Below are 27,691 nucleotides of genomic sequence, written 5' to 3' on the forward strand. Positions count from 1 at the left end.
TCCTGCGGGAGCCAAAGGCCTCTTGCGTGGAGATATCCGGTGTGAGCGCTCCATCCCTCCAGGGATGCGTCCGTCGTCACCGTCTCCTGATGCGCTGGGGTCTGGAAGTCTGTGCCTGCCGTGAGATGTGTGCAGGTGCCCCACCATTGGATCGCCTGACGGAAAGTCTTGTTGAGGGAGATCTGGTCTTCGAAGCTTCCCCCCCACTTGTATCCACCGGTGCTGAGGAACTCTGCAGTGGCCGCATCCGCAACCTGCAAAGTCGCACGAGGTAGATGCATGACGACATCATGCCGAGCAGGGACTTGGTGGACCTCACCCTGGCAACTTCCGTGGTCAACAGCCGCTGAACCTTGCCCAGAATGGCCTGTATCCTCACCTCCGACGGTGAAGCCAGCCGCGTCACCGTGTTGAGCCTGGCTCCCAGGAACAGTGGGCCCTGCGATCGCACCAAGCAGGACTTGGCATAGTTTATCGAGAACCCCAGTTTCGTGAGCAGATGGATGGTCCTCGCTGTGTGGTCGACGGCGAGTTCCCTTGAGTTCGCTCGGATGAGCCAATCGTCTAGGTAGGGGTAGATGTGGATCCCCTGCAGGCACAGCCGCGCTGCTACCGGTGTCAGGCACATAGTAAAGACCCTTGGCGCCGACTTCAAACCAAAGGGCAGTTCCTTGAACTGATAGTGCCGTCCCTGGACTACGAAGCGCAGACATTTCTGATGTCCTTTGTGTATGGGGATGTGGAAGTATGCATCCTCCAGGTCCAGCGACGACAGGAAGTCCCCTTCTTCCAGCTGTCCAAGCACGTGCTGAAGGGTGATCATCTGGATTTTTTGGGATTTTATGTATTTGTTGAGGTGGCGGAGGTCCAGGATAGGCCGCCAGCCGCTGTTCTTTCAGACGAGGAAGAACCGCGAGTACACCCTAGAGTCCCGGAGTCTCTTCGGGACGAGTTCTATCGCTCCCTTTTCCAGCATTGCTCGTACCTCCAGAAGTAGTTGTGGAATGTGATTTTCTTTTCTGGCCACCGGTGGAAAGTTGGACACTACCTTTGGAACTCCAGAGTGTGCCAGTGGGCCAGGGCATCCAGCACCCAACTGTTGGTGTAGATGGATTTCCACACGCGACGAAGTTGGTCAGCCGGCCTCCCACCGGGGTGTTCGGGTGGGTGCCCGACGTCCCGGCCGGTTCAGTCGTGCTTCGCCGAGGCCTTGCCACCTTGGGCCCTTTGGCGACGGCGACGGTATCCCCCGGCCTTGCTGTGGCCCCTGTAGGCTCTCTGCGGCGAAGTACGGGCCGTCTGATGGTACAATGAGGAGTTGCCGCTGAATCCTTTGGAGGCGCATTGAGACTTGCCCCCGGAAGTCCAAAAGGGCGGCCTTCGCTGCTGGAGCTTGCCCAAGGCACAGGCCGTCTTCGTGTCCGCCTTGATTGCCTGCAGTGACTTGTCCACTGCCTTGCCGAACAGGTTGTTCCCGTCGAAGGACATGTCCAGTACCCTGGTCTGTACGTCCTGACGGAAATCGGTGGCCCTGAGCCACCCGTGCCGGCAAAGGCAAAGCTGTTGCCCATCTGGAGAAAACCAGTGTCAGCGAAGTCCGTGGCTACCATGATGGCGTGGTCAGAAGCCACCTCGCCCTCCTGCAGGATTTCGAGGGCCTCCGCTCTCTTGTCGTCCAGGAGGGGGCGATTTTAAACCACAGCTCCCTATCATAACAGGCACGTTAGCGAGAGCGTTGGCCGCCTTAATGGTCGTCGGAGTGCAGGCAGTAGAGGCACCGGGAGTGCTCATCTTCCTTGAAGACGTTCTGTAATACACATCCTGGCCAGATCCTAAACAGCTTGGATCCAACGGACGTCAAGTCTCCATTTTCCTGGGCCATCTTCACGCAAGGTAGGCCTCAAAGATGTTCCGAAGAGAAATTAAAAAATATTCGCCCTTGAGGGGCGTAGAAAATTCCGAAACGGGTCCCCGTTAATCGGAAGAAGAATCAGTGGAGCTTGAGGCTCAAATTGACCAACATTTTTTAGAATAAGCTCTTGAAAAAACGCAACACTCAGTAAAAGCTAGGGAGCTATAGCACGAGGACTCCCAACACTTGAACGTGTGGTAAAAATCTGAAGATGGCTGCCAGAGGAGGGGCTTGGGTAGAGGGCAGTCATTGGCTGGGGGCAGTATGACCCAGAAACCAGTGATTGGTTATTAGTAGAAAGACAGTTCAAAAACGAAAATGAAAATATTTTTTTCTTTACCGAGGATTCCGAGCCTGATGACGGGAATATTCATGAGCATGTGAATCCATGCCGGACCCCATGCTGGAGAATATGCGTGGTAATAAGCATCCCGACACAAGGAGGTGCAGCAGCCGTCAGCACCCCCATGCCCAGCGGCATAGTAGATCGGTTTGGGGTTGATGTTTAGTACAATTGAGGTGGGGGGTGGGACGAGATGGCCGGTAGGTTGGTGTTTCTGGCGTGGGTGGGGGGTGGAGGAATGGATGGTTTATTGTTTGGGCTATGCTAAGTTGCAGGGGAAGGGGAGGTGGGGCGCGGGGACTTATTCTTCCAAATGGACAGGGTACACTTCACACTTGAAACACGCCAGGCACTACTCAACCTATGGGGAACTGTGGGTTTCGAAACTGTTTCCCCCCCTGATTCCAACAGCACAGGGTATTCTATACGACCGAATTTTTGTAAACACAGATCACAATACTAGGAATCAAGGGCTTTAATAACCTGGCCCCCTGACATGATCCTAGGCTCAGACATAACATGAGGAACACTCAAGGGGGAGAGGAGCGCTCGGATAGCGACATAACTCTGCGAACAAGGAATATACGGGGGTTCACGAATGACAAAAAAACACGCCTAATAACAAACTATGCTAGAAACCATCAAGTGACCGTCCTATATCTCCAGGAGACCCATTTGGGGAAAGAACATAAACTTCCAACCTTGCTGGGTGGGGCATTCTCAGGTATGGCTCACATTACACCACTCACTCCCAGGCGGTGGCAATATACATACACCGGTCTCTGAAGTTCAAACTCCACGATCTGAGAACGGACACGGAAGGCCGGTTTATCCTGGTTGCCGGGGAGATTTCAGGGTTGTCTGTCCTTTTTATTAACATATATGGCCCTAACTATGACAACCCTGACTTTTTCAAGACATGCGCCGATCATCTGCCTACCTTCCCGGACCACGAGATAGTGTGGGCGGGAGACTTCAATATTGCTCTCTCATTAAATTTGGACAGATCCTCCTCCGCCTAGACAACCCTTACACGGGCGGCCCAGAAATGGAAATCCATTGCAAATGATCACATCCTCATTGACGCCTGGTGGCTCCTACACCCCAACAGTCACGACTTCACCTTCCATTCCGGGGTAAATGGTAGCTCCTCCAGAATCGACTATATCCAGATTTCGCCAGAGCTGGCCTGTGCAACGCGCAGTGCACAGATCCTCCGCCGGACTCTATCGGATCACTCCCCAGTCCTGGTACAATTCACAAGCCTGCACATCCCATCCAAACAACTTCAATGGAGGTTTAGAGCCTGTGCATTGGAAGACAATGCATTTCGCAAAGAAATTCACCAAAATATTGTCGAGTTCTTCCAAACAAACACTGACACCTTCCCGGACCCTAAGGTGGTTTGGGAAACCTTCAAAGTATACATCTGAGGGTGTTGCATATCCAAGGAGGAGGGAATACTGAAGTGCATATGCAGGTCTATCTCAGCAGTGGAAAATCAAATTAAAAAAATGAGAAACCCGACAGGCCCTGCAAGACTCTCCAGAGGTGCAGGCTTTACTGGGGAAATATAGGGAGGACATTCTCACTCTAATGGCCAGAGAGGAACGCTTCCTGGGTGACCCGATAACAACGGCTATGTATGGTGAGGGGATCACCCCAGCAGAACACTGGCCTGTGCAATTAGGCAAGAGCGGCATGCGGACCCCATAGTGTAAATATCGATGGGTAATGGGGACCTTACCAGGGATAATAAGAGAATCAATGAGACATTCCGGGAATTTTATGGTAAACTATATACCACTCAATCCAACGCCGGCCATGATATAATCACGCAATACCCTGACAGGATAGCCTTAGGGTGGCTGTACTCAGAACAAGGAGCGTTGCTAAATGATCCCCCTTCTGATGAAGAATTCCTTAAAGCGATCCAATCCCTCCCGAACGGGAAAGCCCCTGGAACTGACGGTATCACTGCAGAACTATACAAGGCCTTCCCCAACCTGCTCATCCCCCAGCTTCGTAGTATGTTCGAGGCAGCATGTGCTATGGGTACACTTCTGGAATCCACCAGAATGGCCCTAGTGACGGTACTGCTCAAACCCGACAAAGACCCCAGCAAATGCTCATCCTATAGACCCCCTTCCCTGATGAACACTGATAAGATCCTTGCCAAGCTCCTAGCAGACAGACTCCTCCCCTTCATGCCCAGTCTGCTCCTCCGCGACCAGGCAGGGTTTATACCTGGGCGCTCCACGCAAAACAATCTGCAGAGACTGTTTACTCTGATGCATAACGTCAACACAGGCGTCCCAAAAGCAGTGGTCGCCCAGGATGCTGAATAGGCATTCGACTCAATGGAATGGGCTTTCTTGTTCTATCTATCTATCTATCTATCTATCTATCTATCTATCTATCTATCTATCTATCTATCTATCTAGGTTTTTATATAGCGCTATTTGCCGTCGTGCGGGTCTGGGCAACACCTTTTTACAATGGGTGCCCTTACTGTATACAACCACCAGAGCAATGGTGTACTAGGCTCCTAGCAGACAGACTCCTCCCCTTCATGCCCAGTCTGCTCCTCCGCGACCAGGCAGGGTTTATACCTGGGCGCTCCACGCAAAACAATCTGCAGGGACTGTTTACTCTGATGCATAACGTCAACACAGGCGTCCCAAAAGCAGTGGTCGCCCAGGATGCTGAATAGGCATTCGACTCAATGGAATGCTTTCTTGTTCTATCTATCTATCTATCTTGGTTTTTACATAGCGCTATTTGCCGTCGTGCGGGTCTGGGCAACACCTTTTTACAATGGGTGCCCTTACTGTATACAACCACCAGAGCAATGGTGTACACTAACCAAATACAATTAGAGGCAATTTTCCCATCTCGCGCCACCAGACAAGGCTGCCCCTTTTCTCCCATCATGTGTGCCCTTGCAATCGAACCTGTAGCGTGCGCCCTGCGTGAATTTCACACTCAGAGAGGGGTAAGAATTTGTTTGCACACTTCTATAGTCTCTTTATATGCGGACGATATGTTGATCTATGTTAAACACCCACAAACTAACTTAACCCCAGTGGTACAGGAGATTTCTGAATTCAGGGCATTATCGGGCCTGCGGATCAACTGGTCCAAGTCAGAGGTCCTGCCACTCACAACCTATGCGACCTAACAAGACATCGGCGATGCTTTCACTAGGCGCCTGCAGGGGATCAGATACTTAGGCACTTGGTTTTCCAAGTCCCCCACTACATTATATGAAGAAAACTATGTGGCGGCCCTAGAGAGCTTGGAGCATAAGGTAGATACATGGGTATGTCTCCCCATCTCTCAGGTGGCCAGAAACTTTTATATATTTTTAATAACATGCTGATATGGCCCCCCGTGAGATTCTGGGTCTGATTTAGGAGTATGATGAATAAGTTAATATGGGCTGGCGGACACCCCTGGGTCTCCCCAGACACTATGTTGCCCATGCTGACTGGGCGGACTAGATGTACTGGACCTCCTCCTTTACTACCTGGTTGCGCAGGCCCAATACGGCATCTGGTGATGGTCCCACACGGTCTTAGAGAAAGCAGTAATATGACCGAATGATGTGGGGCACTCAAGAGCAGCAGATCAGAGGTGCAGCCAATGGAAGTCAAACTTAAGGCATGGGACCGGCTGGCGCGATGGACCAGCCTGGCACAGTGGTACTCTCCTCATATGGCCATCTACTATGTTAGGGTTATCCAACTCACACACAATGACATTTTCACACAACATTTTACAAACCTACACATTTCCACAGTGGGTGACTTGGCACCAGTCGGTAGATTTATCTCCTGGGACGAACTCAAGGAAAAGGGAGCGTGGACCCCCATAACATTGTTCTTGTACTACCGGCTCCGCGAGGCACTACGAGCCAAATGGCCTGACTTTCCAAATGCCCCTGCGGATTCCCCTATCATGATGTATGTCACCACGCCATTACACGCGGCGAAACTAGTGTCTTCCCTGTATAAAATTGGCGCTCTAATACCCATGCCAGCAAACCCCTATATGGATAAATGGGAGATCAACCTGGGGAATACACTGACGGAAGACCAGTGGGACATAATATGCACACAAACCAGAACCATATCCATAAATAATAGGTTTCACTTGATACATTTTGAATATTTACATCAATTATACTACTCCCCACTCTGCCTGAATAAGCTATATCCGGACAGATCCCCGAACTGCAAACAGTGTGGACAGGCTCCTGCAGACATTTACCATGTTGCATGGCTGTGCCCCCAGTTTCACGCATTATGGGGTAAGATTGGGATTGCAGTATCCAAGATGCGGAATGCTCTGGTATTGCAATCTCCTGCGGTCTGGTTGCTCGCCTTGGTGGAATTGGGCACCTGGGGTGAGAAACGACTCATTGTAAATGACATCTGTAGTGGGGTGGTCACTTATTGCTAAAGCCTGGATGCGACCAGAGCCCCCAGCTTTCAGGAATGGATCAGTGCCATGTCAAGGTCTGAGGTGAGAGACACACAATATAACCAGATGCTCCCACCTAGTGGGAGACCCAAGGACTACTGGGCACCACTCTGCGCTGATATCTCACAGGATTAGATGCTAAAGGGAATGTAATGCTGCTCTCTCCATCTTTGGTCAAGGAATTAAGTACCCCTGGGTTGAACTCAAGGCACATTGGGTAAATGTTATGTGTATGAATCCCCACTAGCAGTTCACTCGAGTGCTTATGCCAACAGAATGCTGGTCAATATGATGAGCTGAAGGAAGAGCCTGATAAACTCCAACTTTGATGTGCCTACGTACATTTGTAATTTCCTGTGCACGGACCGGAAAGGGCGGGGGTATAGAGGGGCAGTGAGTTGGGGTTTATTGCTCGTTCTTATCTATCTATTGTACACTTGTTATCAAATTAAAAATCAATAGACATTTTTATTTTTTTAAAAGGAAGCAAGAGGAAATGAAAGTGAAAGAGAGAGAGGAAAGGGTGTGAGTGAGTGAGTGGAAGATGGACAGGAGAGAATAAGACACTAAAGGAGAATGAAGGAAAGAGTAGTGAGGGGAGAATCAGTAAGTATAAGAGAAAGTAAGAGTCAGCAAAAAAAAGTCATGAAAATAAAAAATGAGTAGCAAAGCATACACCTGCAAATGATAGAGAAAATGATAAAGATGCCAAAAGAGTAAAAAACATGAATGCAAAGCAGAAAAGGATAAAGAACATGATAGACAAACAGTTCACAGAATAGACAAAGGTGCAGAAAGTTAACAGAGGTACCCAGAGATAGCGCTGAGAAACGGTGACAGGAGGAGCCACGCCAACGAAAAAGAATCCCAGCTGGAGAACGTGTGAATGATATGCAAGAGAGCTTTAAGGAAGGCATGCTATCAACAGTACGACAGACACAAGTGACCACAGTTCAAGGGTATTTATTGTACTTTCACAAGGGTGTGATAAACGCCCATCTAAATCTAAATCTACAGATGGGAGCAAGCTACGACCATCAAATAATAATAATGCAGTCCTATTTGAGTCTTGTCAAAAAAAGGGCCTATACTAAAAAAAAAACAATTGCCAATCCTTACCGCTAAATTACAAAGTGTGGGGGTAGTGTTACGTCGTGATATGTCAGGATGCTTGGCCAGTTGGCCTCCCTTCCCCACGTTTTCAGCACGGGGCAAGGCGGTTCACTTGAGCAAAGCGCACACTCTGGCTACAATGGCACAAGGATACAGTTCCATCCCTAGCATTAGAACCTTCTGTGTACAAATTTCTTTACTTTAAAAGTCTCTTGATTCAGAGGGCCTGATGTACAAAACAAAATATGACGTTCTTTTCTTCTTACAATTTTCCAATTTGGGTGTCTCACCCTGGATTCCCCTCAGTCGGGCTCATATCCCTCTTCCGTTACAATTGTTACTGCAGATCCCCCTCTTCCCGACTCAGATCCCCGCTTTATAATGTTCAGAGCCTATACTTTCTCGGAGTGACTCACGGTTCACCCTGGATCCCGCTCAGCCAGGCTCAGATCCTTCCCTGTAACCAATTAGTCTCCATCAGCTGGGTTCGGACCAATTGCAGTTCGGACCAATTGCAGTTCACATGAAACTATCAAAGACTTTAGTATGTGAACAGGATTAAGCTTCACCCGTTGCAGGACCACTTTGATTGCAAGATTTCCTTTTCAACATAAAGCATCAGTTGGATACCTAACAGAGACTATTGAATGGGCCCACACATGGCACCAGACCACTCTGTCTACGGTATGTTTCTTGGCCTCTCAAAGTTCAGTCACTCCTTTGGTTTCCAATGATATTCGCATTGCTCATCACACGTGTCTTACACACTCTCCTCATTGGACTCCGTAATACAATGTTGCCGCTTGCGCCCTTGGTTCAAACACAAGCGGGTTTGGCATCAGTCTCTCCTGAGTCAACGGCTGTGCTGTCTTTGCTGCTTTGTTGTAGGAGCCAAAGACAATACCACAGCGGTAATCGCTCCTCCCCGCCTTTGTTATCGCTGCGGGAGACTGATATGCTGTGTAGTTTTGATCAGCTTTTGTTCTTGGTCTTAGGTGTCTTACTTAGAAAGGTTTGTGAAAGTAACAGTCTTTGAAGGTCAAGGGCACTTTCCTCCTTGCAACGCTCTCTGGTCCCGTCGTCTTTCTCCTTGTACTAAACGGCCTCCTTGCGTGCTTTGCCTCACTTAGAGTGTGCTTTCGTGCTCTGCCTTTTATCTGTGTGGGGAAGTGTGATGGAAGTCAGGTGTGCGTAATGATCAGTAATTGCCTGACCTTGCCTGACCATTGCGTTGAGACATGTCAGGCATACGGCTCTGGTGTTAGTTTGTTGTTGCTCACGGTGAGCTATCCGTGAGAAAGTGTTTGGGTCGGGAAAGGGGGAGGGGTGTTATGTTCCTAGGTATCCTACCTGATAGGATGGGGAAAATGTCTTACAAGGAAGGGGAGACCCCGTTTCACCCTCCGGTGTCCCACTTCCACTCCCCAAGGACCACTCATCCAGGTGATTCTTCCGCACTGGTCCACCCCCAGGAACTCGATCCAAAAGCGATGGACGTGTCCTGCCCAGCTGGATGACAGAACCCCGGGGACTAGCGGGTGAGACACCTTCAGGGTTCTCACAGAGCAAATATGAAAAGGTGACAGATAACAGCAAAACAGAGTGAGTGAAACACTTTGGTTAAAGGATAGTATAGGCAAAAAGAGCAATGATAAAGCGGTAACCAAAAAAGAGAGTTAAAGCATAAAAAGACAATGGAAATCATTATTTTCACTGCATGAATTGTTTTGCTCGCCTGGGGAGGTATTATGGAAACTTTTTCCTGCAGCACAAAAATGTAAATACGTCATGTAGAAGGCAAGCTCTGCGGGATGCAATGTTTCTCTAACACTGACCTAGATTGGGGGCACTTGCCATCTTAATCACATACCTTCAGGGATTGTGCTGGCCATGCGAACTGGGGTGCTGGCAGACGTGAACAGAGAGTGTAGGCTGCACTTATTGAGAGGTAAAAAGCAGGCATGTATTCCTTAAGTGACAAGTGTGTCCATGTGAACGAGGGGAAAAATTTGTTTTATTCCACCAGGAATAGAGCAGCACAGGGAAATAAAATTTAAGAATATTTGTCTTGAAAATATAGCACGAAAAAGAATAAGAATCAACAGCAGCCAGCAGGTAAAGGATGCTGAGTTTATCACAGAAAAAGCAGGAAATGGGCACCGTCAATTCTGAATATAAACACAGGACTGGGAGATCTATATTTCACACTCCTGAGCTAAACTGCAATCTACATTTTTTCAGGGAATTCTTACTATATCAAAGGATGGGAAAGTGTTTGGATAACCTTGTTCAGTCTAACATCCACCCACATACCTGGAAATATCATTTCCACAAATTCCTTGAATACCAATGTCTTGTCCTCATCTCCATCACTCTTGACCTTTGCTAAAAGGGTATAGCCGCTGCCAAATTTGCTTTTTAGATGCTGAGGGCTGCCCAGGCACTTAAACTGCCCATTCACCATGATGGCAAGCCGTGTACAGAGGGCCTCACATTCTTCCATGCTGTGGGTGAGGAATTGGAAAAGAAGAAAAAACAGACAAAAGGACTGTAAGAGAACAGGAGACACAGTAGCCACAGCTAACAACATAATTATTTTTAGTTTTTTACAAACACAAACACATGGTCAAGTGATCACAAGCACAAACACTCCCCTGCACAGTGGCCTTTAAATACTTTGGCAACACTCAAAACTCAGCAAAATGTAAGGACTCCAAGCAGCAAAAATGTGGCTGGGTGTAACAGAAAATGGTGCATTCACATAGATTTGGTAGGTCATTTTGCAAATGCTGTCTTCCAGTGATAGATGCCAGTCTGATAGCACAGCGAGCATAGAGCTCGCTTTGACATCTGTGCAGAGCCTGCAGACGCAGGCTTGAATCCTGGCAGGGCCAAACTCAGTCTGTCATCCTTCCGAGGTCGATAAATGTGCACCACCATACCCGAGGGTTCATAGCGCTATATAAATGCTAAATTATTATTATTATTTATTATTATTAGATGTAGTTAGAGAGAAGAGCAAAACATCACTATATATATATAGAGCAGCACAAATCTGCATGTAGCAACCAAACATCCTTCGACTACTCAGTCACAGAGATATTGCACCCAGCACTCTACTTAACCAACTCCTGCAGCAATTATTTTCTCCCTCATGCTTAGGTTATTTTTCTTGCCAACATAGATATTATTAGAGTCTAGCTGTGAGTCGCCCTCCCCTCTGGCTTACGCGGTTAGCCTTGACACACCCCCACCAGCAAGCATTTCTTTCCCCTAGCTTATGGTTTTTGTCAGGCTGTGATATTCTCAGCCAAACGTTGCCCTCCTAGGCCAAAGCATTGAGCGCATAACAGGCTCTTAGATTTCATCTTTTTAGTCTTGTGTCTCCTGATACAGTCTGAGATATGGCTCCCAAAAGGCGTGCAGTGTTCTTCTGTCCTCTAGTTTTGGTCTGAGTTAAGATCTGAGATACAGTCGTCAGTAGGGTTCCAGATTTTCCTTGTCTGTGCTCGCTATATCCTGTTTCCATCTGACCACCTTCTGCCTCTAGATCAATTGTCTGGTCTGACTAATTTCCTGCTGTAAGCTGGAAAGTGGTCAGACCAGACGAGTGCTTTTTCTCTGCTGCAAAAACCACTAAGGCCAAAATAAAGATTTTAAGTAGCTGGGGTAACCCCTTCTCTGTCAAATATTTTAAAAGCTACTGGATGGATTTACCCCAAACCAGTCAAGAAATGCTGTGCGGCAAAGTTGTTTCTTATTTGGGCCAAATCTGCCCAGCAGTTTTTGTGCTACGGCCGTTAAAAACTACACTTTTTCTCTATGGGAAAAGGAATGTGCTGAATACCGTGGTGTTTTGTTTTCATAATCTTTTTATTTTTATAATGTATTGTACCCAATATTTTTTAATTTGGGTGTGCTTTTGTTTTGAGAATTTCATCCAAAGCCATCCAACAAGTAAAAAGTTAATAGCAATAGAATTTTGGGCAAAGCACCATGGGAAATAACTATTTGGAAGAAGGGGCACCTCCTTCTTCATATATTATTTGAACAACTAGTGGACTAGTGGACGGAATAACCCCGGGGGGGGGGGGGGGACGGGGGGGGGGCGTGAAACATTTTGTTTGCAAACATTTTCAGCCAAATCCGTCATGCGAGTCAATAGTTATTAGCAATTCATTTTTCGTGTTTCCTATGTATTTCGATGCTCATTTTAGCCTGAGATTATATAATACATTACTCACCGTAATCGTATTTCTGATGCTTGTATCTGCTTAGATGCACGCTGCAGAGTATTAGTTGTTTTAGAAAAACAAGACATCGACAGGGCTTACCAGTAATACTATCCCTAGTGTGACGTCCACTGTACCTATGATCCCTCACACGTGTAGGTCCCTCAGATTCTATTTTTCTGACATGAGGTAGCATGAGGTGTAGCGTGAGTACAGTTGTATCCAAGCAGATACGTATTAGACAAGCTCATAAGCATCCATGCGCCTTCTCTCCGAGGGGAGTAAGGGTGGGCCGCACGTGAATCTAAGCAGATACAAGCATCAGAAATACAATTATGGTGAGTAATGTATCCCTTCTGAGGTTTGTGGAATCTGCTTAGATCACATGCTGTGCAAAGATTAGCGAGCAGTGGAAGAAGGAGGTGGGATATGAGAAGGTTAATGAGCGAATAAATGTCTTAGAACCGCTTGTCCCACTTCTGTATCTGTCTTGGAATGGGTGTCAATGCAGTAGTGCTGAGGGAAAGTATGTACAGAGCTCCATGTAGCTGCCTTGCCAATAGTGTCTAAGGGGACATTTGCAATGAAAGCCAGAGTGGCTCCAGTACCTCTTGTGGAGTGAGCCCTGGACGTAAAAGGCAGTGTGTTATCTGATAGGGAATAGCACAGTTGGATACATATGACTATCCACCTAGAGATTAAATTCTTAGAAATGCGGTCACCTTCTCTGCCTGGCGCTATGGAGACAAACAATTGATCTGTTTTTCTTAGCGGTCTGGTCTTGTCTACGTAGTAGAGGGCGGCTCTCCTCACATCTAGTGTGTGGAGTTTTACCTCAGCTAAGCCGTTGGGTTCCTGGAAGAAAGCCAGTAGCTCAATTGACTGGTTTACATGGAATTTGGAGATGAATTTAGGTGAGAACCTGAGGGGAGTACGTAAAACCAGTTTGTCTTTGTGTACAACAAAGAAAGCATCCTGCACTTACAATACCTGGATTTCACTGACCCTTCTTATGGAAATGATAGCCACTTAGAAGGCAGTTTTATAAGTTAGGTGTTTGAGACTAGATTTGTGCATAGACTGGAAAAGGGGGTCCCATGAGCTTAGCAAGTACCACAATGAGGTCCCACCCAGGTGGCGGGTTAGAAATTGGAGGTTGGAGTCTCTTTACTCCTTCCATAAATGCTTTGATGACTGGTAGTTTCCACCACAAGACCTTATAATGAGAGGTCGTGTAGGCTGACAAAGCCGCCAGGTGGACCTTTAGGGAGTTAAATACTAACCCTGCATCTAGCAAATGGAGCATATAAGTTAGAATGTGGGATGGAGTACCTTCTATAGGGTTGATTTGTTTAGCCTGGCACCAAATTACAAATCTTCTCCATTTGTCAAAGTAACAGTGCCTAGTGTTTGGTTTTCTTAATTCTTTCAAGATATCCATGCATCTCTGTGGCAGGTTGAGATGTTCGCACTCTATGATCTCAGGAGCCCTGCTGCCAAGTTCATTGAGTTCGGCTGCAGGTGCACTGTTAGTCCCTCGTGTTGGGTGAGTAGGTTGTACTGGCACAGGAGCTTGATGGGATTGCACATCGCCAGTTTGCGCAGATGTGGATACCATGGTTGTCTTGCACACATAGGAGCAACCAGGATAATCATCATTGGTTCCTTGTGTATCTTGTTCATCACCTTCCTCATGAGAAGGGTTGATGGAAAAGCATAGGCAAATATCCCTATCTAGTTCATCCAAAGGGCGTTCCCCCTTGGAGCCTGGCTGGGGGAACCTGGACGCGAAGTCTGGGCATTGACTGTTTTCGCTTGTGGCGAATAGATCTATTGTGGGGAAACCCCACTGAGAGAAGAGGTGTTCTACGAGGTCTTTGTGTAGTCCCCATTCGTGTTCTTCTGGAAGGGGATCTTTGCTCAGAGAGTCTGCTAGTGAGTTGAGTTCCCCTAGAACATGTTGGGCTGACAGGTAAATCTTCCGTTTGAGTGCCCATTTCCAAATTTGTTGGGCAAGCCTGGACAGATTTTGAGAACAAGTGCCCCCCTGTTTGTTTATGTAAAACATTGCAGTTGTGCTGTCTGTAAGGACCTGTACAGACTGGTTTGATAAGAGGGGTTCAAATGCCCGAATGCGCTCTGAATACTGCTAGCAGTTCCAGCAGATGGATGTGGTTCTGAGCAACCTTGCAAGTCCAGAGACACTGAGCTGTATGGTGAAGGTAGTGAGCTCCCCACCCTGTTAAGGAGGCATCTGTTGTGACGACGGCCTGAACCTCTGGGTCGCAGAAGTGCTTCCCCTTCGTTAGATTCTCTCTCTGTCATGATCCATCGATCACGCCCCTTTTGGTCCTCCTGGTCTCTGGCACGTCGGGGGTTACTCGCTGTAGTACACCCAACATGGCCGAATTCACAGAACGCGGTATATCGACCTTTATGTCCATGCAGCACTTTATAAAGGAACCACGCCCCTGCGGCTCTGCGCGTCTCAACGCTATCGTTAGCTGAGGCTAGACGTGCGTCGCAGTTCATGCTCCTGGAACTGAGTTGCTACTCGAATTCCCGGACCCATTCCTTCTTCTCCTTCCTCCCCCTTGTACCTGTATTCCATCCGCGTTCCGCGCAGACCGCTCTCGTGTGCGGCCTTCCTTCCTGGTCTTCCTGGAGTTCCGTGGTCCCGAACGAATCCTGGAATCCGACAATGGCCGAGCGGGCTTATACAAGACCCGAACAGCACGGAAGAAAACCCCGGCGAAGGATCCCGCAAGGCAGCAAAAACAGGTGAAAAAAAAGGAAACCTGTGACAGATTGAGACGCCACCTGATTGAATTCGACACAGACATGGAAGCGGCCATCCAGGACCTTATGTGTGGCATGCAAGTGCTGACGACCGAAGTGCAAAATTTAAAGGCAGAGAACGCAGCCTTAAAGCAATTGGTATTGTCCCGTGAATCTGCTACGAAAGAGAGTGTAATCCTGGGCGGCTTTGTTGATAAATATGATGGTTCCTCAAAGAGCCTTTGTGGATTCCTTGACTCATGTTTGGTCCACTTTACTTTCAAGCCTTATTATTTTTCTACGCCCAGGGCTAAGGTGGGCTTTATTATTTCGCATCTTTCCGGCAATGCCTTGACCTGTGCCACCCCACTGGTTAACTCTGGGGATTCTCTCCTGGATGATTACGATGGCTTCATACAGGCTCTTAAGACCATGTTTGACCGCCCAGAGCAGGTCTACAGTGCCCAGGAACGTCTACTCGACTTTCAACAAGGTTCCCAGGATATGCTCACGTATGTCACACGCTTCAAACAGTTGGCTAAAGAAGCGGATTGGTCCTCTGAAGCTTGTTTTACCCTATTTCGAAAGGGGCTAAATGAAGACATCAAGGATGAACTAGCCAGAGTGGCATGCCCAAGTTCTTATTAGGCCCTGATGGATCTTGCTCTGCAGATTGACTTTTGCATTCAGGAGAGAAAGGCAGAGAAAAAGAAAAGCAAGCTACCACTCCAGAAGAACCCCATTGGAATAACCTCGAGCCCTGAAGGTATTTCCACTTCGAGTAACGAGCCTGAACCTATGCAGCTAGGGGCATTCCGTGGACCCATATCCTCCCAAGAAAGAATGCGTAGGATCCATACCGGGTTGTGTATGTATTGTGCATCAGACAAACATTTAGTAAGAGAGTGCCCAATAGCCCCCCCACGGTGCTCAGGAAACGCCAGCTCCCGATCCTAGATGGAGCACAGGTTCAGGAGAGAGATGCCTGCTCCACATCAATTCCATCCTTGAACTCTCCTGGACAAAATTCTTTGGTGATCTTACAGGCCTTTTTATCGCCATCCAAGAAGGAAACATATCCCATCCTGGCACTGGTGGACTGTGGAGCTATGGGGATTTTCATAGACCAAGAATGGGTTCTTAAACACCATATTCCTTACGAATCCCGGACTATTATGCAACCTGTAGAAGCAATTGATGGAAGGCCCCTTTCTTCAGGATCCTTAACCCTTCAGACCAAGGACGTCGAACTTGCCATAAACCACCATCGAGAAAGGATAACATTTGACATCATCAAGTCGGCCCATTACCCAATGGTATTGGGAATGCCCTGGCTTCAAAAACACAATCCGTACATCAATTGGACAGTGGGTTCCTTGTTCCTGGGCTCAGAATTTTGTATGTCCCACTGCATAATGTCAGACTTCGCTCTGACACCATCAGAAGGACCTCCTACGAATCACCAAGGTACAATCTCAGTCTCAAACATTATCCGGATCCCGGAGATAAACCAGGAATATTCTGATGTTTTCTCTTCTGCCATTGTCCAGGCGTTACCTCCCCATAGACCAGAAGACTATGCTATAGAAACGGACCCTTCCGTTGCGATTCCCTTTGGAAGGATTTTCATCTTGACCGAACCTGAAAAGAAAGCCTTTCGAGAATACCTGGATACTAATCTTGCAAATGGCACCATTCGACCCTCTATAACCCCAGCAGGGGCCTCACTGTTTTTTGTCCCCAAGAAAGATACCAAGGAACTCAGACCGTGTCTGGATTATTGAGGTTTAAATCAATACACCCTTTAAGGATCGCTATCCGTTACCCTTGATCTCAGACATTCTGGAGGCAGTAAGGGGTACAGTTGTTTTCACCAAGTTGGATCTCAGGGGTGCCTACCATCTGATTTGTATTAGGGCAGGAGACGAGTGGAAAACAGCCTTTCGAACACCCTTCGGTCATTATGAATACTTGGCCATGCCCTTTGGACTTGCTAATGCCCCGGCGGTATTCCAACGCTTCATGAATAGGGTCGTCATCCTAATATTTTCGAAGGACATTTCGAAGCACGAACAACATGTAAAGGCAGTGTTACGACGACTACGCGAAAACAAACTCCTGGCAAAGCCCGAGAAATGCATCTTCCATGCTTCTACTATACACTACCTAGGATTTGTCCTTAGTCCAGAAGGCATCAGAATGGATCAATCCAAGGTTAAGGCTATATTATCCTGGCCTCTGTGAAACAAATCCAGTCTTTCTTGGGCTTGGCTAATTTCTACAGGAAATTCATACCTTCCTTTTCCGAGATAGTCCAACCAATCATTGCCCTGTTAAAGAAAGACATTTGCATACAAACTCAGACTTCGGAACTCTGGAAGGGTCTTTCAAAAAGGAATCAATGGGATCTGAGAACCAAGGATGGATACTTGTTTAAGAATAACAACCTGGTCATTCCCACACAGAAACTACAACAAAAGATTATAAACCTCTGCCATGATATCCTTCGCTCCGGTCATCGTGGCATTTCCAACACCCTCAGTCTAATACAAAGACAATTCTGGTGGCCCAGAATGAAGGCTGACGTTCAACTGTACGGTCAATCCTGTTCCGTCTGTAATCAAAACAAACATGACAACCAGAAACCAGCAGGACTCTTATTACAGCCTACTCCACCAACGAGACCTTGGGAAGTCATCGCTACAGACTTTATTGTAGAACTACCGCCATCTAAAGGGTACACCACTATCATGGTCATTATTGACTTGTTCACTCATATGGCTCATTTTACACCTCTGTATAAGTTACCATCCTCGTCAGAACTTGCTGGAATCTTCCGGGAACACATCTTCCGACTGCATGGACTTCCTTCCAAGATCATATCGGACAGAGGACCACAGTATATCTCTCAATTTTGGAAGCATCTCTGCAGGATACTAGGAATCCAACGAGCCCTCTCCTCAGGATATCATCCGCAAACCAATGGAGTCACAGAAAGAGTAAACCAAACCTTTGAACAATACCTTTGTTGTTTCTCTACTAAGGTCCAGGAGGATTGGTCGCTTCTAATACCAGTGGCAGAATTCGCCTACAACAATTCGGATCATTCGGCTGTTAAAACCAGCCCTTTTTTTGCAGCCATGGATTCCACCCTGCGGTATTACCTTCAGTCCTTCCACATCCTACTCCAGTTCCAACAGTCAACTCCTGGATTAAAACACTCATCAATATACAGAGAGAAGGCAAGGAACATCTAGAAAGGGCACAGGTCCAAACTAAGCACTATGCAGATTCAAGGAGAAGACCAGGGCCTTCTTACTCCATAGGGGATAAAGTATGGTTATCCTCGAAGCTACTGCCCCGACATCTCAGACCGAATAAGTTGGCTCCTCGATATTATGGCCCTTTTCCTACAAAAGAAGTCATTAACCCAGTGGCCTTTCGACTTAAACTACCAGACTCCTGGAAGAAAATCCATCCAGTTTTACACAAATCTCTATTGAAGCCTTACATCCAAACCACCCGGACTAACCTTAGACCCAGTCCTGTGATTGTCAATAACCAGTTAGAATATGGGATTGTCAATGACCAGTTAGAATATGGAGTTTCTCGAATATGTGACTCCAGATATGGGCGAGGACAACTTCAATACCTGGTGGAATGGAAGGGCTATCCACCCAGTGAACGTACCTGGGAACCCGTCTCAAACCTGAACTCCCCCAGATTACTCAGAAGGTTCCATCTAATACATCCATGCAAAGCCGGTGGAACGAGTTTTAGAAGGGGGCATGCTGTCATGATCCATCGATTACGCCCCTTTTGGTCCTCCTGGTTCCTGGCACATCGGGGGTTACTCACTGTAGTACACCCAACCCGAATTCACAGAACGCGGTCTATCGACCTTTACGTCCATGCCGCACGTTCCATAAAGGAACCACGCCCCTGCGGCTCTGCGCGTCTCAACGCTATCGTTAGCTGAGGCTAGACGTGCATCGCAGTTCCTGCTCCTGGAACTGAGTTGCTACTCGAATTCCTGGACCCATTCCTTTTCCTTCCTCCCCTTTGTACCTATATTACATCTGCGTTCCGCGCAGACCGCTCTCGTGTGCGGCCTTCCTTCCTGGAGTTCTGTGGTCCCGGACGAAGAAGCTGAACGAATCCTGGAATCCGACGACGGCCGAGCGGGCTTATACAAGACCCGAACAGCACGGAAGAAAATCCCAGCGAAGGATCCCGCAAGGCAGCAAAAACAGGTGAGAAAAAGGAAACCCGTGACACTCTCGTCCACCAGCAAAGATTTTGTACTCGTGTTGGCGAAAAGACCACTAGATCGTCCCACTTACCACTTGCACGAGAACACTGTTTCGCCAACCACTCTTGCATGGATCGCGTGCGCAGGCGCGCGTGGGGAACCAGGTAAATGGAAGATGCCATCATACCTAGCAAACGCATTGCTTTGCGCACCCTTATTTGGCGACCAGCTTGATATTGAGGATTTTGCAGCAACAAATTTCGAATTCTTTCCTCTGACAGAAACTCCAACCCCTCTTGAGTATTTAAGACAGCTCCTAAGAACTGTTTCGAGGTGCTTGGCACCAGGCTTGACTTTTTCTCATTGATGGAGAAGCCCAACTGAAAGAAGAGGATGATGGTTCTTTGGATGTTTTGTCTGCAAATTAGGGGTGACTCCCCTGTAATGAGCCAGTCGTCCAGGTAAGGGTACACTGGGATTGCCTCCCTGCGCAGTTGCGCTGCCACCACTGCCAGTACCTTGGTGAATACCCTTGGAGTCGAGGCTATTCTGAAGGACAGCACCTTGAATTGGTAGTGCTGGTTCACTATCTTGAAACGCAAAAATCTTCTGTGCGCTGGGAACATTGAAATATAAAAAATAAGCATCTTTCATATTCAGTGTTGCCATGTAATCCCCCCTTTTTAGTAGGGGATTACCTCTTGTAGCGTAGTCATGCAGAATTATTGTGGCTTGACATACTTGTTTGCAGGGCGCAAATCTAATACTGGGTGCATTGTGAGATCTTTCTTTGGCACAAGGAAGTAGGTTGAATAAATACCTCAGTTTACCTGGTTGGCCGGGACAAACTATGGCGTCCTTTAACAGCAGAGTGGCAATCTCCTCGAGGAGGATCCGCTGGTGTTCCTGAGAGTGTACTTTTTGCAGTGGAGGGTGGTCGTGGGGGAGCTTGAGTAATTCGATGCACTAGCATCCAGATACTGTGGACAGCACCCATCTGTCCGAGGTGATTCCCTCCCATGCGTGGGTGAAGTTGGTAATGCGCCCTCCTACTAGGGAAGTATGGGAGGGGACCTGAAGCGCAACGTCACTGTTTGGAAGGTGGCGTACCACCTTCAGCGGGGCTGCCTCTTCCCCGCCCACGACCCCTGGGCTGCCCTCTCGGGTAACCCTGGGAAGACTGTGATTGGTTGTTCCCCCATGATGAGCTCTGATTGTGGCTATAGCTAGACCCTCTTTGGGAATTTTGGCCCCAAAATCGGCGAAGATTACCGCTTCCCCTCTGTCCAGAGGGTTTGTTGGTGAGTTGACCAAGGGATTTTAAAGAGTCATACTCATCTTTCGCCATTTTTAGGGCATCTTCGACAGCTTTGCCGAATAATAAGTTAGGCTCGACCGGCATGTCTATAAGTGTTGCCTGAGTTTCAGGCTCAAATCTTGACTGTCTCAGCCATGCATGCCTTTTAATGATCATACCCGCATCAATTATTCTACTGGCATTATCAGCCACGTCAAAGTTAGTCTTAAGGGGACAGCCAAACACCGCCCTCCCCTCGCCTGCCACTTGTGCCAACTGGGTTTTTAAAGGTTCTGGTGCAGGGGAGAGTAAAGCAGAAACCTCCTCCCACTTTTGGCAACTATAGCTCGCCAAGAGGGTGGCATTGTTGGCTATACTAGCCTGATATGACGCAGAGGAGGCGACCTTTCTACGTAGGCCATAAATCCTCTTGCTTCTTTATCCAGGGGAGCCTCTGAGGAAGCAAACGAGGTGCCCACTCTTCCTCGTGGTGGTGACAACTAGGGAATCTGGTTTTAGTTGTCCCCTAACATATAAAGGGTCAGAGGGAGCGGCACAAAATAACTTCTTGACACGTGGATTTACTGCATGTGTGAGGTTAGGGGTTTGTAGAGATGGCTGAATCCTGCGCTGAATAGATTTTAGTAGCGGGATGGACTGAGTTGCTGCCCTCTTGTTCCCCAGGATTTGCTCTGCAAAATTCTTGTCCTGCTGAACTTCCTGAGAATTAAAATTTGGAAGTGTTCAGCCACCTTGGCCAACACCTCGTTAAGGAGGGATTGGTTATCGACTGGAGAATCATTTACCGGAGGGTCCTTAGGTATTGGGGAGTCTAAGGTGTAAGCGTCAGCCTCATCTTCAGCTTCAGCTTCCTGTTTCTCATCATCCCCGTAATAAGGGTCTGCCTCCTGGTCCTCATCGTATTGAGGGTCATGGTAGGAAGCGGGGTCATAAGGCTCCACAACAAAGGGGTCTATGACTAAGCCCTGAAAGGGGGTCTCAGAGTGAGACCTCTTAGGAGAGGGTTGAAGAGATACAGGAGTGGCTCTGGAACCAGATGGAGCTGAGGTGGGGGGGGGGGGGGTGCTCATATAACTTTGAAAATAATTTGGATCCTTTTCATAAAAGTTGGCCATAAAGGTCATCCTTTTCATTACTCTGTCTATATCTGCAGAGCTCCATTCTTTGGAGCTTGGTATGGTAACAGTTTGAGGGCTTAGGCCCATATCCACATCTGTGGGAGGTGTAACCTTGGTTTTAGGGGCAGGCTGAGGTTCTTTAGATCTTTTTGCAGCCTTGTCATCCCCATGCTTTTCTTTAGGAGTGTGGGGCAATTTAGAGGATTTTTTTATGGTGTTTACCCCTACCCCATGGCCAGAAGTGGTCTTTCCAGACTTTATGGGGTCTCCCGCCTGCTCCGACGCCTCGGAAGTGGGATGGGACACAGCATCGGCGTCAGACGACCGGGTCTCGACGGTAGTTTGATGGGCGACAACTTTTCCGTCCGAGGGCAACTGGGCCCTATCGTGAGGCAAGCGGGAGCGCCCAGAGGACAGGGATTCGGTGGACCGCTCCCTAGGTGTCGAACATTGCCGATCACTCGACATGCGTGTCGAGTCTCGGCCGGGGCTAATGTGTTTGGTGGTGAGTGTACGTGTTGTGCTTTTGCCGCCGAGTGTGGTCCCCACAACATGGCCGCCAGCCTGTCCTACGGGGTCGGGGGCCTGCGCCTGGGTAACCAAAGCTGCCCTGTCACCCTCACCATCCGATTCTGCAGCGTTGCTGCCATTGCTGAAAGCATCCTCTGCGTTCATGGCTTCAAGCTGCCTGGCGTAGTGGGCCCAGCGCTTCGTGGAGAGGTCCTTTAAGTTTTAGGCTTGAAGAGCCTACAGGCCCGAGAAGATGCCTCGAGATGGTCTCGAGGGAGACACAGATTACAAGTTAAACGTTTATCTACCCAAGGGCACTTTCTGTTACATTTGGGGAAGAAATTAAATGGAGTACTCTCCATATAGTCAAATCATGGCAGCGGGGCGAATAATATGTAGGAAAAGGGGAATATAATCTATATATGACCTCCCCCCACTCTCCCTACTGACTGGCTGAGGCCCAGTGTGGCCTTCCAAGGCCAAGGGTCCGTTGCGATAGCCTCTGACGGAAGTCTCTCCGATCCTCACCGGCGTCGTTCTTCGGCGTTCGGTGGACAAAGGATAGGAAGAAATGTAACGTAATTCACAGTAGATAAAGGCTTTACGCCGAAAGGACCTCCGCACACATACTTCCAACTAATATGGCGGAAAAAAACAATCTGAGGGACCTACACGCTTGAGGGATCATGGGTACAGTGGACGTCACACTAGGGATAATATTACTGCCGTGCCCTATCGACGTCCCTTTTGAGTTTCGAAAACAACAACTGTAACACTTTGCAGCTTCCACTAGATGTCGGCCTATGCACAGCCTGTGATCTAAAAAGATTCCACAAGCCTCAGAAGAATAAGTTACTTACCAACGGGTAATTTTCTTTCGATTGGATGTTCTTCAAACTTATTCCACATCTTCGACATGTCATGTCCACAGCTGTGTAGTTCGGAAACTTTTTTGGCAGAGGGAGTCCTGCATTGATGGCGTTGGGTCGATGTCCCTTGAAGGCCTCCGTCGAGGGCGACGTCACTGGATGTTATAAATAGGATGCACGGCGCCCGTAGCCTCAGCTTGTGTTTTTTCCCCCATAACGTGCCGCACCAATCCAATGCCAGCTTGACTGCATATAGCCTTGCGGAAATGTAAGCTGCAATCGCATAGGAAATTCTCCAGAGGGGCAGGCTGGGAGGACGATGTGGAATACGTTGGAGGAACATCCAATCGAAAGAATGTTACCAGTTGGTAAGTAACTTGTTCTTCGAATGTAATGTGTCCTTCAACGTATTCCACATTTTTGACAGACTCCCAAAGCAGTACCAGAAAATGGAGGAGGGAAATGAATTTAGAGTACCCAATCAGATAGCGGAATAAAGAACTGCCTTACCAAAAGCCATATCTTGCCCATGGCTCATTTCCAGGGATTAATGTTTAACAAAGGTGTGGATAGAAGACCATGTAGCTGCATCACAAATATTCCTAATAGGAACTCCCCGTTGTAGGGCTATGGAATTAGCCACACCCTAGTGGAATGAGCTCGCAGCCCTTCAGGAGGGTCCTTACCCACCAATCGGTAACATGCAGTAATGGTGAGGATAATCCACCTGGACAAGGTCTGTTTGGTAACAGCCTGGCCCAATCAATGTCCAGCATATCCCACAAAGAGTTGATCGTCCACTCTGACCCTGGACATTCTAGAAATATAAAAGCTCAGATCTCTCCTAGGATCCAACCTATGGAGTCGCTCCTCTTCCTTACCAGGGTGAGGAGGAGGATAGAAAGAAGGAAGAACCACTTTCAGGTTCAAATGAAAATCAGATACTACCTTAGGTAGAAAAGAAGAATGTACCCTTAATACAACCCTGTACTTGTGGAACACAGTAAAGGGCGGCTTAGAGGAAAGTGCCTGCAATTCACTCTGCGAGCGGAAGTTGTCGCAACCAAGAACACGGTCTTGAAGGACAATAATCTCAAAGGACAAGTGTGCGAAGGTTCAAACGGAGCACCCATTAGAAATTTCAAAACCAAATTCAAATCCCAAACCGGCACCTGGAAAGGAGACGGCAGGAACACATTAGTCAGTCCTTTAAGAAATTGAGAAATCAAAGGAATCTTAAAGTAAGTGCATTCTTCACACGAGCGCCTAAATATAGACAGTGCTGCCAGGTAACCTTTAATTTTACCGACTTGAAGGCCCCTGTGGGCCGAAGAAAGTAAGAAAGACAAAACCATAGGAATGGGACACTGAAAAGGATCAACATTTTGTCCCCTGCACCAGTCGCAAAACTTGCGACAACAGCAACGGTACAAGGATTTTGTTGCTGGCCTTCTGGCCGAAAGCAACCCCTCCATCACATCATCCCGGAAGTCCCAATCCTTGTATCTCAACCTTTCAGATACCAAGCATGAAGGTTGAGAGTCTGACCTCTGGATGGAGAACCTGAACCCCCTCTCGCGAGAGCAGATCCTCTCGGTAGGGAAGACGGCGTGGAGGGCAGATGGACATTTCTAGAAGGTCTGAGTACTACGCTCTCCTGGCCCAATCTGAAGCAATGAGGATCATGTAGGATCCGAATCTCCGTAACCTCCGCAACACTTGAGGAATGACGGGGACTGGAGGAAATGCATACAGCAGTGGGAATGACCAATCCACTACGAATGCGTCACCCAAGGCTCCTCTCTGAGGAAATTCCCTTGAGCAGAATTTCTTGCACTTCCGGTTGGCACTGGTGGCGAAGAGTTCCACTTGTGGGGTTCCCCAAAGGGCAAAGATCTCCAGAAGGACTTCCTGAGCCAACTCCCACTCGTGAGAGATCATGCTCTGCCTGCTCAGAGCGTCCGCCACTGCATTTTCGTCTCCGGCCAGATGAACTGCCGAGATCGAGATTCCCTGCTGGATGGCCCAGAACCATAGCTGCATTGCCTCTCTGCACAACGGGAGTGACCCTACCCCCACCCCTTTTTTGTTGAGGTAAGCATGGCCACTGTGTTCTCCATCATGATCAAGACACTTCCCCCGCACAGACGGCAGAAAAGCCTTCAGGGCTAGCCTGATGGCCCTCAGCTCTAACAGATTGATGTGGAGTTTGGACTCCGATGGAGACCAATGACCGCTGGCGGTCAAGTCGTTGGCATGAGCGCCCCATCTTGTGAGGGAAGCATCCATCACTACAGTCACCTCCAGCCACGGTTGCCAAAACAGCTCCCCCTTCATCAGGTTTCCTTCGTTGGCCCACCACAGAAGATCCTGGGAGACCGCAAGTGAAATCTTAACGTGATCCGTCATCTTGCCTGAGAACTGTGACCACTGCATCTTGAGGATCCATTGCAGGGATCTCATCCTCAGCCTGGCCTCTGGCACCAGAAAAAAGCAGGATTCCATCAGGCCGAGCAAACTTAAGAATTCGAAAGCCGGGAGACACTGGGCATGTTGAAACTTGTCCACCATCTGCAAAATTTGATGAGCCCTCAACTTGGGAGGCGAGCACTTTCCCAAGGACGTGTCCAACACAGTCCCGATGTACTGGAGCTGTTGAGAAGGTGTCAGATGCAACTTCTTGACATTGAGGGAGAAGCCCAGCTTGTGGATGGAGCGGCAGGTGAGACCGAGGTGATCCAATGCTTGCTCGGTAGAACGCACACGGATCAGCCAGTCGTCCAGGTAGGGGTAGACGTGAATCCCCCCCCCTCGCCTGAGATACACTGCCACCACCACCATTAGTTTGGTGAAGACCCTCGGACGGAGGTCAATCCGAAGGGAAGGACCCGAAACTGAAAGTGCGAGTCGCCAGCCGCAAACCTCGGGTACTTTCTTTGCCTGGGATGAATCGGCACATGAAAGTAAGCATCCTGTAGGTCCAGAGATACCAACCAATCCAGAAGTTGAAGGACCTGCAAGACTTGAGAAAGAGTGACCATCTTGAACTTGTCCTTCCTAAGAAGTCTGTTCAACCAATGCAAGTCCAGGATGGGTCTCAATCCCCTGTCTTTCTTTGGAATCAAAAAATAAGGGGAATACCATTCCTTTTCAGCTGACCCCTTTGACTGGTGGCTCCTCTCGTTCTACCAAAGGAGGAGTAGCAATGAAAAGAACCTCCCCTTCACTGCTGTCCCCTAGGATGAAAAGGCAGAGGTTGACGCACAGCTGCGCTTAAAGATTATGCTGCAGCTTTGAGGTCTGCAACCTCTCATGGCTCTCGTCAAAACAACTGCAGCCAAACAAATAGCCGCCATTAAAGGGCATGTTCAAAAGACGGGCTTGCACATCCGGGGCAAAACCCGACTTCCGCAACCACGCAAATCTGCATATAACGGTGCTCGCAGCCATGGACCGGCTCACACTGTTGGCCTTGTCCAAACCCGACTGAAGGGATTCACACATGGCATCCTTGCCATCTTGCACGAGAGCAAGAAACCCATCCCTTTCTTCCCCGTCAGGAATATACTCAGCCGCAAGAGAAACACAATTCCACAGAGTGTGTGAAAATCTTGCCAAGGCACAAGTGGAGTTGGCTGATTTCAACGCCATACTACCGCCAGGAAACACCTTGCGTGCCCAACCGTCGAAGGCCTGCCTCGAGGTGGCCATAGCCACCTGAACCACCAAACTCTCGGGAGTGGGGTGAGAAGATAAGTAGCTGAGGTTGCTACCGGAAGGGCAGTATTTTTTGGTCAACCATTTGTGAACAGCCGGAACAGATTCCGGTGACTGCCAAGCAGCCGCACCCTTTTCTGTAAAGAGAGATGAAAAGCTAACACCGGGTCAGAGGACGGACCTTGATCTAAAATGTCCGTTCGATTATCTTGCACAAAAGCTTCTGGAGGACTGGACCAGCCCAGATACTCCGTGACCCTAGCCATGAGTCTCCTGTAGGACAACTCTGCATGAGCGCCAGGCTCAGGCCTGCCAAATTCCACTTCCGGAGAAGTGTCCAAACCACTGGCATCATCAAGAGTTTGCTTCAACTCATCCAAATGACTGTCTCCAGAAAAGACAGGAGCCTCATCAGGCTCAATAGGGTCCACATCAAACTCTTGACATTTCCTCCTCCTCTTCATAAAATGTCATCCAGAGGGAGGTAAAAACCCTGCCTTGGGACACCGGCCTCACAGACTTGGAAGTAGCCATCCTAGGAGGATCCACAATTTCAGGGATCTCCGACGTTACAATTTAGCCAAAAAGCCCCGAAGTCATCGAGAGTGCCAATGGCTTTGATGTTGAGGGTGTCGACGGCGTCGACAAGGGCGCCGACGGCGCTGAGGGCTGATATGAAGGCACTGCTTTGCCGTCCGTTTCCAACGGACACCGCTTCGGCGGAGTCGACACCAACTTAGAGCGCTTAGCAGGATACCGCGGTCTCGCTGCGCCGAGGACCCGAGCCACAAGGCATACGAGCCACGGTTCGAGACCGTTCCTTGCCAGTTTCGTGACAAGACATGGACGGAACTGTGCCCTGCAATTGAAAAATCGCCAACATCTGCCCTGTAAAGGCAGCCCATTCCTCCAGAGTCGAGGACTTCGTTGGGCAAGCCACTTTCATCGAAGCACCATCCTCTGAGGAGGAGGAGGGGGGAAGGTGACCGGTGACAGCGCTTCCTGGAATGCCGAGACAAGGAGGACGAATGGCGGTAACCACTC

At 48.5% G+C, this 27,691-nt stretch overlaps 1 protein-coding gene across 6 annotated transcripts in view; it reads right to left on the reverse strand.

Annotated features, from left to right (window-relative positions):
- Window positions 1–27,691, reverse strand: part of ABCA3 (ATP binding cassette subfamily A member 3) — a 1,774,001-nt gene that overhangs the window by 25,187 nt on the left and 1,721,123 nt on the right. For all 6 annotated transcript variants that reach the window (XM_069646922.1, XM_069646923.1, XM_069646920.1 and 3 more), the window contains one exon: window positions 10,167–10,357. In XM_069646922.1, coding sequence (XP_069503023.1) covers window positions 10,167–10,357 — 191 coding nt within the window. The remainder of the gene's footprint in view (window positions 1–10,166; window positions 10,358–27,691) is intronic.

Source organism: Ambystoma mexicanum, chromosome 2q, assembly GCF_040938575.1.
Source record: "Ambystoma mexicanum isolate Mex_15411 chromosome 2q, UKY_AmexF1_1, whole genome shotgun sequence".
Taxonomy (NCBI): Eukaryota; Metazoa; Chordata; class Amphibia; order Caudata; family Ambystomatidae; genus Ambystoma; species Ambystoma mexicanum.